Source organism: Neopelma chrysocephalum, unplaced genomic scaffold (assembly GCF_003984885.1).
Source record: "Neopelma chrysocephalum unplaced genomic scaffold, ASM398488v2 Primary Assembly neopelma1_24, whole genome shotgun sequence".
NCBI lineage: Eukaryota > Metazoa > Chordata > Aves > Passeriformes > Pipridae > Neopelma > Neopelma chrysocephalum.
In genome coordinates, this window is record NW_020897693.1 from 21,980,288 (window position 1) to 21,992,546 (window position 12,259).

The 12,259-nt window shown below is 48.4% G+C and overlaps 1 protein-coding gene across 8 annotated transcripts in view; it reads left to right on the plus strand.

The window, feature by feature from the left end:
• The window catches only part of SLC8A3 (solute carrier family 8 member A3), a 115,840-nt gene extending 109,527 nt beyond the window's left edge, over positions 1-6,313 (plus strand). For 6 of the 8 annotated variants that reach the window (XM_027707740.1, XM_027707725.1, XM_027707705.1 and 3 more), the window contains 4 exons: positions 511-635; positions 1,159-1,258; positions 2,772-3,047; positions 3,371-6,313. In XM_027707740.1, the coding sequence (XP_027563541.1) occupies positions 511-635; positions 1,159-1,258; positions 2,772-3,047; positions 3,371-3,747 (878 nt within the window). In that variant the 3' untranslated portion in view covers positions 3,748-6,313. Of the gene's footprint in view, positions 1-510; positions 636-1,158; positions 1,270-2,771; positions 3,048-3,370 lie in introns of all 8 variants that reach the window. The other 2 variants (XM_027707696.1, XM_027707716.1) reach the window with 2 other exon arrangements.
• The last annotated feature ends 5,946 nt before the right edge of the window (positions 6,314-12,259 follow it).

Here is a 12,259-nt window from a genome sequence, read left to right on the forward strand (position 1 = left end):
CCATAACTTCTCTGGACAACCTGTTCCAGTGCCTCACCATCCTCACAGCAGTATGAAAGAAAAAAGTACTTGTTTCATTACTTACTTATTCTAGTTCATTTTTCCAATTCATGTGTGGTTCACGTGTGGTTGTGACTGTGTGTTGCTCTGAGTGCTAGATCAAGCACTGAGTGGCACAGTGATTTTCTGCTCAGAGGGGAATAAAAAGATCCTGTCTCTTGTTTATTCAAATCAGGGAACACATCAGGGTGTTAAAGGTGTCTTAAAGGACACTTGTGCCTAATGTCAGGACAGATTGGCACCTCGGTCTCCCCAAAGATGTGGCTTCTGCGGGGGTGATGAGAGGGTATATGTCAACCAAGAGCGCCAGTGCAGATTGAAGAAAGATTCAAGGGGATTTTTTAAAGAAATTGAAAACATGTTGCACTTGGGCCCTGCAGACAAGCCCCCATGGTGCCCTGGAGCTCCAGGGCTGCTGCCTACAGCTTAGTGTTGACCTTGCTTTCACAGAGGTGGCTGAGAGGAAGCTGACGGTTGAAGAGGAAGAAGCCAAGAGGATTGCAGAGATGGGCAAACCAATACTCGGCGAGCATCCCAAACTAGAAGTCATCATTGAGGAGTCCTATGAGTTCAAGGTCAGTAGGTGTCCTAGGGGTCTTCCAGGAGGGGGAAGCCATGTGGCACTGCTGAGCAGCCTTGGAGAGTAGAACTGATGAGGCAGCATGTGCAGGGAAAGAGCTGTTGGAAGAGGGAAAGAAGTATGTAATGCAGTAAAGGGTGGATGAAGTCTACAAGAAATGTCAGAAGTAGCAGCTGCTGGTAGTCAAGGGTGGAGGGAGAAAGAAAAGGGAGCCCTGCTGGAAGCAGAAGAAGCCAATGGGGAGTAGCAAAGCTGTCTCTGGTGAGGCACGGATGAGGGAAGAAGGAGCCTCATCAGGATTAAGGGGTGGGAAACAAGCTGGCTCTGGTGAGATTTAGGTCAGCCAATCCAGGGAGAAGGTGGGCTTAACTCCTGTCATGACTTCATCTGGCTGGGAGGAGAGTGCTTGTGGCACTTCCACAGTTTGGAAAGGGTCTGTGAGACCACAGTGCACTCAGAGATCGTTCTTGCCCGCTAACAGCCAGTTTAACTGCTGTGCATCTTTATTCCCACAACAGAGCACCGTGGACAAGCTGATTAAGAAGACAAACCTGGCTTTGGTTGTAGGGACACATTCCTGGAGGGACCAGTTCATGGAGGCCATTACCGTCAGCGCAGGTGAGGGGGACATCAGAAATCCCATACTAGCATCCATAGGGTTCATGCAGCCTGGAATGAGATCTGTCTGGGCTCAGGACACCACATCTCCCTGGTCAGTGATGCTCATCTCTTGCGTATGTGGTGACCACCAGCAAAGCTAGTCCAGAGAGCTCCTCTGCTTCACATAAAGTGGGCTTTTGCAGATACATTAGCCAGAAGCTCAGGAGATCCACCTTTTGGTGCAGAGCTATCCAGGAGGCCAGTTTTCAAAAACTTTATGTCAGCTGGCAGTGCTCCTGCTGCTTCAGTGATCTGATGAGTAGTGTACAGGCAGCAGGATCCCATTCTGGTTGGGGTCCTGGTTTGTGGCGTGCCCAGTGCATGTAGCTTCTACTGCTGGAAGATGTCCTGTCTGCCACGGCCAGTAGAGTTTCTGGGAGCAGGGAGGGTTACCACATGCAGACAGGAGATGTTGCCCCATGAAGCAGCAGCTGGTAGAGCGAATGATCCAGAGACCTGCCAGCTATTGCCTGGCAAGAGAGCTCACCGCTTTCAGAGCCAGGCAGCTGTGGAGCATATTCTTTAGGCATGTCTATGCCATTAATGGCATTTGAGCATCTTTCTGAACCTGTCCTTGATGGTTTGGCATCTTCCCCAAAGAGATGTTTTACATCCAGCTGTAGAGCAGGCAGTGGACAGGCAGGCAGTTGGGTGGGAGCTGTTGCCAGTGGCCACAAGGGCTTCTTCTGATGTGAAAGAAGAGATGCAGGGTATTCAGTTTTCTTCTTTCTAGCAATTAAGAGAAGCTGCTTCTGTGGAAGCATCCTTGGAGCAATGTTATTTCCCTGGTCTGCTTCTGTTCCTCTCTCTCCTTCCCTTGACATCTGCCCTGTGCTCCCTGCCTGCTTTCTCTTTCTCCAGTTTATTTCCATTGTCCTGTGTCTGTACAAAGACCAGCAGTACTTCCAGTTTTGGGGCTGACCTGGCCCACCAGGCTAAGCAGGAGACTCCTCCAAGGGCCTGCACCACGGTTGCTGATACCCTCACACAGATGAGAAATTTCTTGCTGGGGTGCTGCTGGTGTCCAGCCCATGTTCTGGAGCAGGAGGATCAAAAGGTCTCTCCAGTTTCCCAATTCTATTACTTTCTGCTAGTTTTTGGACCAGAACATCACTTGCCTGTGTAACTTCATTGTGCCTCTCAACAGTGATTGCCACAGGTTGATTATATTCTATGTGGCTGCCTGTGGATGGGGATAGGGCTGCCCCTCTGTGGGTGTAGTATCCCACTCTGCCACTCCCCATCCCTGTGGGCTCTAGAGTGTCTGAGAGGCACTCCTGTTGCCAAGCCTCACCTATCACTGAGGGGACCTGGTGTGCCCTGAGCCCAGTGTCATGGCTGGCACCATCCCGCCTTGTCCCAGGAGAGCAGAATCCCGAGGTGAAAGGGCCAAGCAGAGGCTACATCTAACCCCTGTAAACTTGACCGCCTCAACATGAAGGCTGGACCTCTCCTTCCATGTTGTTTGCAGCGGGTGATGAGGACGAAGATGAGTCTGGCGAGGAGCGCCTGCCATCCTGCTTTGACTACGTGATGCACTTCCTGACTGTCTTCTGGAAGGTGCTGTTTGCCTGTGTGCCCCCCACTGAGTACTGCAACGGCTGGGCCTGCTTCATTGTCTCCATCCTCATCATCGGCATGCTCACGGCTGTCATCGGCGACCTCGCCTCCCACTTTGGCTGCACCATTGGCCTCAAGGACTCAGTGACCGCTGTCGTCTTTGTCGCCTTCGGCACTTCTGTACCAGGTGAGGTGGCTGCAGGGAAGGGATGGGGTGGGAGGTAACTCCTCTGATGATGCTCTTCCTTCCAGGGGAGCAGCTCTGTCATGGGATGGGGTCAGGCTGGGATGGGGATCCACAAAACCCTGTTCCTAGACAAGGTCTGCACTCTGCTTGGTGGCAACATGGAGTCTCTGGACCTGGGAGGGGGTTGTGCACCAGGAGAGGTCTGTGTCCTAACCTGGTTAGTGTCACACCTGAGCCTCCGTTGTCCCCCAGACATGAAGCATTATCTGTTTCTCCTGTTGAAGCCCCCAGTGATTTCTCCTTCCCTCCTCCCTCAACCCCAGACACATTCGCCAGCAAAGCCGCGGCCGTCCAGGACGTGTACGCTGACGCCTCCATCACCAACGTCACAGGCAGCAATGCTGTCAACGTCTTCCTGGGCATCGGGCTGGCATGGTCAGTGGCAGCGATCTACTGGGCGTCACAGGGGCAGGAGTTCCAGGTGTCGGCAGGCACCCTGGCATTCTCCGTCACACTCTTCACCATCTTCGCCTTCATCTGCATCAGCGTCCTCCTCTACCGCCGGCGACCCCACCTCGGCGGGGAGCTGGGAGGCCCCCGGGGGTGCAAACTGGCCACGACGTTGCTCTTTGTCAGCCTCTGGCTGCTCTACATCCTGTTCGCCACCCTGGAGGCCTATTGCTACATCAAGGGGTTTTAGGCAGTGGAGGGACGGTGCTGCCGGAAGGAGGGACCCCCTCCTCCATTACCTCACCGGACACCGGTCCTGGAAGTGCGGTTTCACCTGAGGGTACAGCTGTCTGTCAGGGGCTGCCACTGCCCAGATGGTCAGACAGCTGGGTGCCAAGAAGAGCAAAAACCATCACAGAGTGAAAAAAAGCAAAGAGACAAAACTCATCCAAAAATGGTATAAAAGAAAGCAACAATGGCAAGTATTGAAAAAAACCACAATAAACCCAGCCACTGACCCTATTCAATGAGATTATGAAGTTTAAACCATCTCCAAAGGCCACCTCTCCCACAGGGGCTCGTCTCCTTTCCTGCCGAGCACCCCTCCACTGTAAGGAGATGTTTCCTTATTTTTACTAGTTGAGAATTGCAGAAGCCTGATTCAGGAATTTGGGGGGGATTTTTCTTTTTTTTTGTTTGCTTGTTGCTTTTTGGTTTTGGGGGGGCACGCTAATTGATTTTTTTCTTTTTTACTACTTAATCAGAAAAATGTTAAAAATTTAAACTCTAAAGCTTCAAGCTGCCATCAGTGCTGGAATTGAACATGTGTATTTTATGAAGCCACAAAAGACTGTGACACAGTCAAAGAACTTCTTCACTATTACCCATTCCCTCCCCCGCCACCCTCCATTACTTTCTTTTTTAAGAACATCACAAGACTGATATATTTTTAATACAAACACAGACACACAGTCACACACATTTAATGACAAAGGCTGGAGCATGTAGCATCTCAATCACCTGCCTGGGCTAAGAAAAAAAGAAGGAAAAAATCCCCAACCCTCTAATACAATACGTGTCATGTATATTTTGACTATGGCATTTCTCTTTGTATAATTAACTTCGAGCTTGTGAAACTGCAGGGAGAGAAAATTATGTTAATTTACAACTGTTAAAAGAAATAAATGGCCACCCAGGAAGAGCCTGCTGCAGGGGGAGCAAGGGGGCCAGGGAAAGCGGCACTGGCTCCTTGGGATGGTGGTGGTGGCGGGTTTGCTGCGTGGTTCTCCTGCTCAGAGGTGGAAATGAATTCAGGAAAACCTGGATAGTGTGCCCATATGTTCCCAGTGCCATCTCACCCTGAGCTGTGGTATGGCTGCCCTTTTATTCAATTCCTCCCCCAGTTTTCACAACGCCTGTATCTTGCTGGTGGTCTTCAGGCTGCTGGCAGGTACAGGCTTAAAAACTGCCATCCACATCAGGACTCCTGCATCAAGTACCTTTTAGGCACACCAGACAGACAAAAAAGCATCCTTTTCATTTGAAGTGCATTTCTTTTTAAGGAAAAAGAAGAAAAAAACCCACCACCACAAGAGTATGTCATGAGTTACATCAAAAGCTGAAAATTGAAATGTTGGGTTGGTAATAAAAGTAAATAAAAATTATACCTATATCTATATAAACAGTGCTATCTAGAAACATATTTCTTAACTGAGAGCCCTGGAAGAGAATGTTAAAACCCTATTCTTTGTAAAGTGTTTTCAAGACAAAGATCATTTCTTCTATCAAGAAACAGGTGCTGTAAAGGGAACCATTTTCATCGAGTTCTCAATAATAAGCCAAACTTTGGGAGGCAGCAAGTAAGAGAGGGGCTGCTGAAAAGTACATCTCTGCCTGCTGAGGTGTTTTTGTCTGCTCGAAGAGGCAGGGAGGAGGTGTCCACAGGTTAGGGAAAAAGCAATGGGAACAAGGTTGTCATGGACAAAAAGAGATGTAACATAGAATGTGACTAGGTGGAGGTGATGATGGTTCTTAACACCCAGATGAAGTATTTATTTTCATACAAAATGTTTATCAGATATCTATATCTCTATATAAATGTGTATACATGTGAGGCAGAGAAGAGGGATTCTTCTCAGAGGAGCAGCAGGAGCTTTGCCAGTGGGAGCCCACCATGGGTGAAAACTGCTGGGTTTGAAGCTAACAAGCATCTGACATCCTGCCTCCTTATCCTCCCTTCTCCATACCTGGTGAAGGGCCTGAAAAAGATTGGCAAGAAGCCCCGAGGCCAGGCTCCCACTGAGCTTGCTGGTTCTTCTGGCCTCCAGCAGTGCCAACAAGAGCAGCTGCTACCACCACCATGCTGCCCATCAGATGGGGACCCCAGAGCTCACACGAGACACTGAAAGAAACATTACAAAAGCCCCCAAACACTTTCTGGGGGGATTTAAATTGCAGCTCTCAAGGGGAGATTGTTACCGTTGCTGTTTTTAATTTGGACATATAGAGTATGTTGAGTATGTTGAGCTTTTATTTTACCCATGCCAGCATACCCATTCCTGCATAAAGCCCAGCCTGGAGCGCTGTTGTGCTGTTCTTCTGTTGCTCATATGTATGCACCATGTGCTTTTCATCTGCTTCCTTCTCCAGCTGACTGCAGGGAGGGGGTGGAAGGTAGGACTGGCTACCATGAGGGCCAGCTGCGTGGGCACCCTGATGCCCTCCATGCACAAGGGTGATCTGCACCAGGCTGACAACATCTGTGGCATGATTCTTTCTTTCATTTTTATTTTTTACTTCATTAAAAATACACAAGCCGAAAAAAACCCCAGGTTTGGTGCCTTTGGGGATTTTTTTTTCCTGGAGCTTTTATGTTTCATTTTGGATCTAGTTATCTGCTTGCTTCTGTTTTCCTTGGAGCAGGTGCCTGGACTTGGTTGCAGTGGCTCTAGCTGGTTTGCCCCCTGATTCCCAGCCCTCCAGTTCAGTACTGCTGGGAGGACTCTGCAGCATTTGCCCCTGGCTTGCTGGCAGAGAGGTGGTTTTGCTGGTGGTTTTGTTGTTGCTGATCCTTCCCCTTTGTTTCTCCCCTCAGCTTCCCATGGCACCCTGCAATAGCAGCTTCTGGCCTCTCCCAGCAGCCTGTGTTGCTTTGGGCTGCAGATCTTACCTTTCGGTCTCTTAGCATTGTATGGGGACATAGTCTAAGGGTCATGGTGTGGGGCCAGTGGTACCAATGGCTGCCTTCCCACCACTGTTGCCATGGGGGGCACCTCCAGCATTTCACAGGTTTTGCTATCCAGGTGATACTGCACTGCATGGTCAAAAATCAGCCTTTGGGTAAAGGAGAGTATTGCAAAGAGGAGTCACTCGCCTGTCCCCCTCAAACTGTCCAGGAATTGCATCCCAATTTTGGTCAGTACCATGCTGCCTCCTCACCCAGCATCTGACTGTTTTTTTCACTTGAATTTGGGTGCCTGACCTCCAAAGTGCCCTTCACAGTGGGCCTTGAGAGGGCATGTTCCCACATGCCCTCTGCAGCAAAGGGGCAGCTGGTGCAGCCCATAACCCCAGTCTCCCATCTTGCCTGCCAGCATGGGGCCCACTTATGGGTTTTGGGCACCTCGCAGTGCAATGCAGAATGTCCAGGTGGGGTGGGAGAACTCCTGGTTGGGCACCCATGCTGTAGGAAGGGTTGCCCTAGTAGAGCAGCTGTGGGAAGGCTGTGCTGCACATTGCTTCCTCGGGGCAGCCAGATCGTGGCAAAGCCACAAAGAGACCACTGCCCTACTGGGTCCTGCATGCTCCCACCCCCCTCCACAGGCCTGTGGGATCACTTCCCACCTCTTGCCCTGTTGGCTGGCTCCTGCCCACAGTGATCACACCTGCTTCTGATGCAGGGGGAAGCACACAAGCTCCAGCTCTGGCTCTGGAAAAGGCACATTGACTTTGACTCTAGTGAAGGGACTGGGGGAGTGCATGGGGGATGGTGATCCTTTGGGGCTGGCTTGATGCCACTGCCGCGCAGAAGCATCCTGGTCCCCACAGGTTCTGAGGCTTAGATCCAGGACCAAAAGGGGCCATCCCAGAGCAAGCTGGGCTGAGTAAGAGGAGTGTGCAGGCATCAGGAATCAACTGTGGTACAGGTACAGTGAGAAACAGAGAAGTGTTTGTTAGAGACATTGAGCAAAGGTTTTAATCTAGGAAGGAGGCAATTGCAGCTCTTGCACTGGGCTTTGTCACCTTTCTGCCAATTACCCGGCTGTTGGTGTCATCAGGGCTATTCATGTCAAGCTTAGACAGAACACAAAAGTATTCTATGATACACATTTCTTCTGATTCCATGGCTGGGGCTGCTGGACTAGTTTGTAAGTCACTTGTCCTCTGACATAGGAGAACCTCTCCACTACCCTCCATCCCCAAGCAGCAACACAATGTCTCCTCACAGCACCGTCTGCAAGGAGAAGCCCCCATCAGCTGCATGTGCCACTTTAGGCTTCAGCTGCCCTGGCCCACTGCTGTGGTGGGATGATGCCTACCTGCATGTCTCCACCAGCGTAGATCTTTGCTTTGGAAAAACATTTTGGAGGACACCCAGTACTGTTGTTGTACTGTCACTGGACACTGTTGAGATAAACTATAGGTAACAAAAGTTTTGTTCACCTACAGTTCACCTCATCCACCTCTCCATAGCACAATAGGACATAGATACAGATCTAGATGGTAACAGAAAGGCATCAAGGAGATCTTGTCATGCTTGAATATGGCACCATTCAAAGCCAGAAAATTTCAATCCAGTCTCACTCACATTTGGCATTAAGTGGCAGCAGGTCATTCCTCGTATCATTCACCTGGAATTGCTTTTTTTTCCCCTGAGGGGAAAAAAAAAAAAGACAAAACCTTTTTTTTTTGTTAATTCTGCCAGGAAGCTGTTGCAAACCTGACCTTGATGTAGGACCCAGCCTGCACAAATGGGAACAGCAGTTGCTCAGCCCTGGCCACAAGCCGGAAAGCACTTGTCACCAAGAATAACCTTTGCAGTATTACATGGAAAAAAATGTTTTTAATGACCATTGTCATCCATGTGCATGTGCCAGGAGCAGCCAGCTTGCTAATAACAGAGTTGTGTGTGCCAGTGCTACTTAGAGCCCAGCAGAGAAGACAGCGCTCCCAACCTGCCTCTATAGCAGGAGGGGATTAAGTACCTCTGGTATCTAAATGAGTCATTTAAAATATGTAGATAGTTAACACCATGAGTAGATTTACCCCTCCTCCCTGCCTTCCCTTCACCCAGGGGGTCTGTGTTTTGCCCAGAGGCGTGTGGGTGGCAGGGGCAGACCAGCCCCCTAGACCCACGGGGCATCCCTGCCAGCAGCAGAAACCTTTGGCCCCTTTCCCACATTGCACTTGGAAACCCAGCACTTCCCCGCATGTGGCCTGGGGTGGTAATTTGAGCTTAGACATGGAGCCTACAGGCATGATGTGAGGTGGATGAGCTCAGCAGATGTTCCCACTGCACCTAAATGTAAGCATTCACCCATGTTCCAGACTGTACCATTGCTATTGCCATGTACATGGCAAGCTGAGTGGGAGCTGTGCCTAAAGGAAAACTCATGACCCACCTACTACTCATTGCTGGGCATGGCCCAGTTTCAAGAATGCAATAAAAAACCCCACAGGCCTAGGAAGTACTTTGAAACGGGTGTGAAATCTAGGTGAATTGAAGAAATAAATCATTCAAACAAAGATTTTTTTTTTGGGGTGTAAGATGGAGGTTATAAATGTACAACCTGGGGGAAGGGGGGAAAAAATCTCAGCACAAAAACTTCAGAGGCTCTCAGAAAGTTCCTGTGGCACATCCTTGGCACTAAGGCATATTGTACAGAGCACCTGAGTGTCTCTATTAACACTTTAAAAAGTCTTAAAAGGTCTTAAAAAGGTCTTAAAAAAGCTACCAAAAGAGATTTGATTGCCTCCTCTTCTTCTGGAGCATCTGCATAGAAACTAGCAGCAAATCCGAATGTGGTGTGTGGGGGGGTTAGCACTGTTAATTTTTTTTTCTTGTTTTATTGACTAGGGCATAAAACCAACTCATTGCTATCCTTACGGTAAGAAGATTTTGTACGTGGCATTGCCCTTAAGGTTCTCCACTTTGTCCTTTTCCAGCTTCTGAGAAGTCATTTCTACTGAATTGCTGCCTGGTGGGTCTTGCTTTGTGATGGTGCATTCAGACAGCTGCCTTATGGGAGATCATCCCATGCCTCTGCTGAAACTCATCCTGTTGACTTGGATTATTTCTTCAACCTACCAAGCATTCTGGTCCTACCCTCCATAGGTGCTGATAGACACTCCCCAAGCCCCCAGAAACCTCACCTCCTAAGTTAGATATCACCAGGAAAATTTTTAGCAAAGCAATTTCCAAAAGCTGCTGCTGAAAATACCGAATAGACTTGGATGCTGGACAATCACTGGAAAGATTTCCCCAGAGGGCTCTCTGACTTTGACACTGCACTCAACGTATTGTGAATCTAAAGAGGTTGCGTTTCCTCAGCTTGCTTACAAGAATGTCTTCTGGGACAGTGCCAGAAGCCTTTCCAAAGTCAAGACATATCACATCTAGTGCTGACCCCCCTAGCCACGAGGCTAGTTATCCTGTCAAAGAATGGAATCAAATTAGTTTGAAACGATTTGTCCTCAGTGAAACCTCAACAAGCCCATTCCTGCCATTTATTTACAAACTTATAAATCTATGTAGGGTATTGGAGAATAACTGGTCAGTAGCTTGCTCTTTTAAGTTTTCACATACAGATATCAGGTCTGTAATTCTCTAGGTTTTTCTTCAGCCAGGTGATGTTGCCATGCCATCCTTAAATCCCCTGGCAGCTCACATGAAGTCTCCAATGCTCCAACACTCATCCCACATTTCATATTTTTCCTTCTCATGCTTCAGGCTGTTGAAAAGCTCTTGATCCACTTTATTGGTCTCTACTTATGCTCCCTTCATTTCCCTTGGAGCAGGATAGTTTCTTATTGGGACTTTGACCCCAGTTCTTTTATCAGTCCCCAGATCTGTTTTATACTTCAGGAATCTCTTCACAGATCCTGGACACCAGTTTTCTGAATTCACTTATATTTGGTATCTTGGTTTTTTTGAGTCTAAATACTTTAGATTAACTCATTTTACAAAGGTCTGGTATTCAAGTACGTTTTGAGGAGAAAAAGCTTGCAGCAGACATTTGAACACTTGAAACAATTGTAACAGCTCAAGAGATGCAAAAATTCACATTCGTGTTGGGCTGCAGGTGAACAAATACAGCTTCAGTCACCTTCATACAGCTTTGTCTGACGCAATGTGCCAGTTCGTAGTGGGAACATCCAAGTCACTTCAGAAATAGCTTCCTCTCTTCAGCCAAATGCTGTGTCAACTCTTTTCTGACATGGTGAAATCAGCAGGGATCACTTCCATGGTCCCTGCCAGAATCATGACTGAAGGAGATAGCAGTGACACTTTGTGCTGTGCAAGGCCAGAGCTGAACTGTGTAATGGGATACTGGACATTCAAACTCTGCAGTTTTTAAGTGCTTGAAGCACAGCTCTGAAGTGCTACAGAAGAACATGTTTCACCAAAGTGAGTCCATCGTTCACATACCAAAAAGCAATGAGTTAAGGATCTGCCTTGTACTGGGACTGAATTTCTCTATTTTAGTGAGGTAAGCTGAATTCATCTGTACTTCAGACTCCCAGATGTTGCTACTCTGAACTCCAAACTAGGGCCACGTAATTGTGAGTTGTGTGCAGGAGACCTGAGCTATTCTTGCGGGCACCGGAGACGAGGGAAGGTGTGGAAACCTCAGTCTCCAGAAGCCACAACCTGCTGCCTCCCTCATCACTCAATGTACACCCTGTGCACCTCTCTGCCTGCAGCACAGTGCAGGTCTCCCTCTCTAGCAGGGAGCAGAGAGCCACCCATCACCACTGCCTTGTCTGGGGGTGCAGACTGGCTAAGTACACAGCGGGGCCTCAGGTCCTCTGCCTTGGTTGAGAGCCAGAAGACCCTCAGTCCAGTCCCAATGTGCTGAAAGAAAGCATAATGTGGAATAAATGTTCATTTATGCTTTTGCAGGAGATGGGGATATAGGTTTGTGATAGAACACACGGCATAGAGCTGGTGGTGCTTTCTGAATGAAAGCTAGACACTTCCCGGTGTGCACAGGCAAAGCTCCTTTGAAAAACAAAAGCTACCATTAAAATCAGTAAGCAGGCTCTCAGATAGGGAAGGAAAGAAAGCATAATTCCTTCCCCAAGTAGCCAGTATCAGGTTTTCTGGCAAACACTCCATACAAAACACTTGCTGTTATACTCTTAGTTCCTGAGGTAGCATTTCTTAACCCACTTTGTTTTCAAGGTGTTTTCCAAACTAAGGAGCATCACTTCTACAGATCCTGCTGTCCAATTTAATAACAGCTTTTGAACAGTTGCCAGGTTATTTTGCTTGAAATGGCTTGTAAGGGCTGCCTGCTGAGAAGTCAGAAGGTCGATGTTCTGCATGTGGATTTTGTTACTTATGTCAAAGATAAGGAGAAAGGAAGCAGAGGAAGGAGGAAGAAAAGTCTTCTGGCCATATCTCTGTTGGAAGCAGAGGCAGAAGCAAGCCCTTTATAGCCCTTTTGACTTGCTTACAGAATGACTGCACTGCCAGGGAAGGGTGAAGGCCTCTCAGACTACCTTATGTTGACCCTAGAAATAGGAAGCATGGCCAAAGA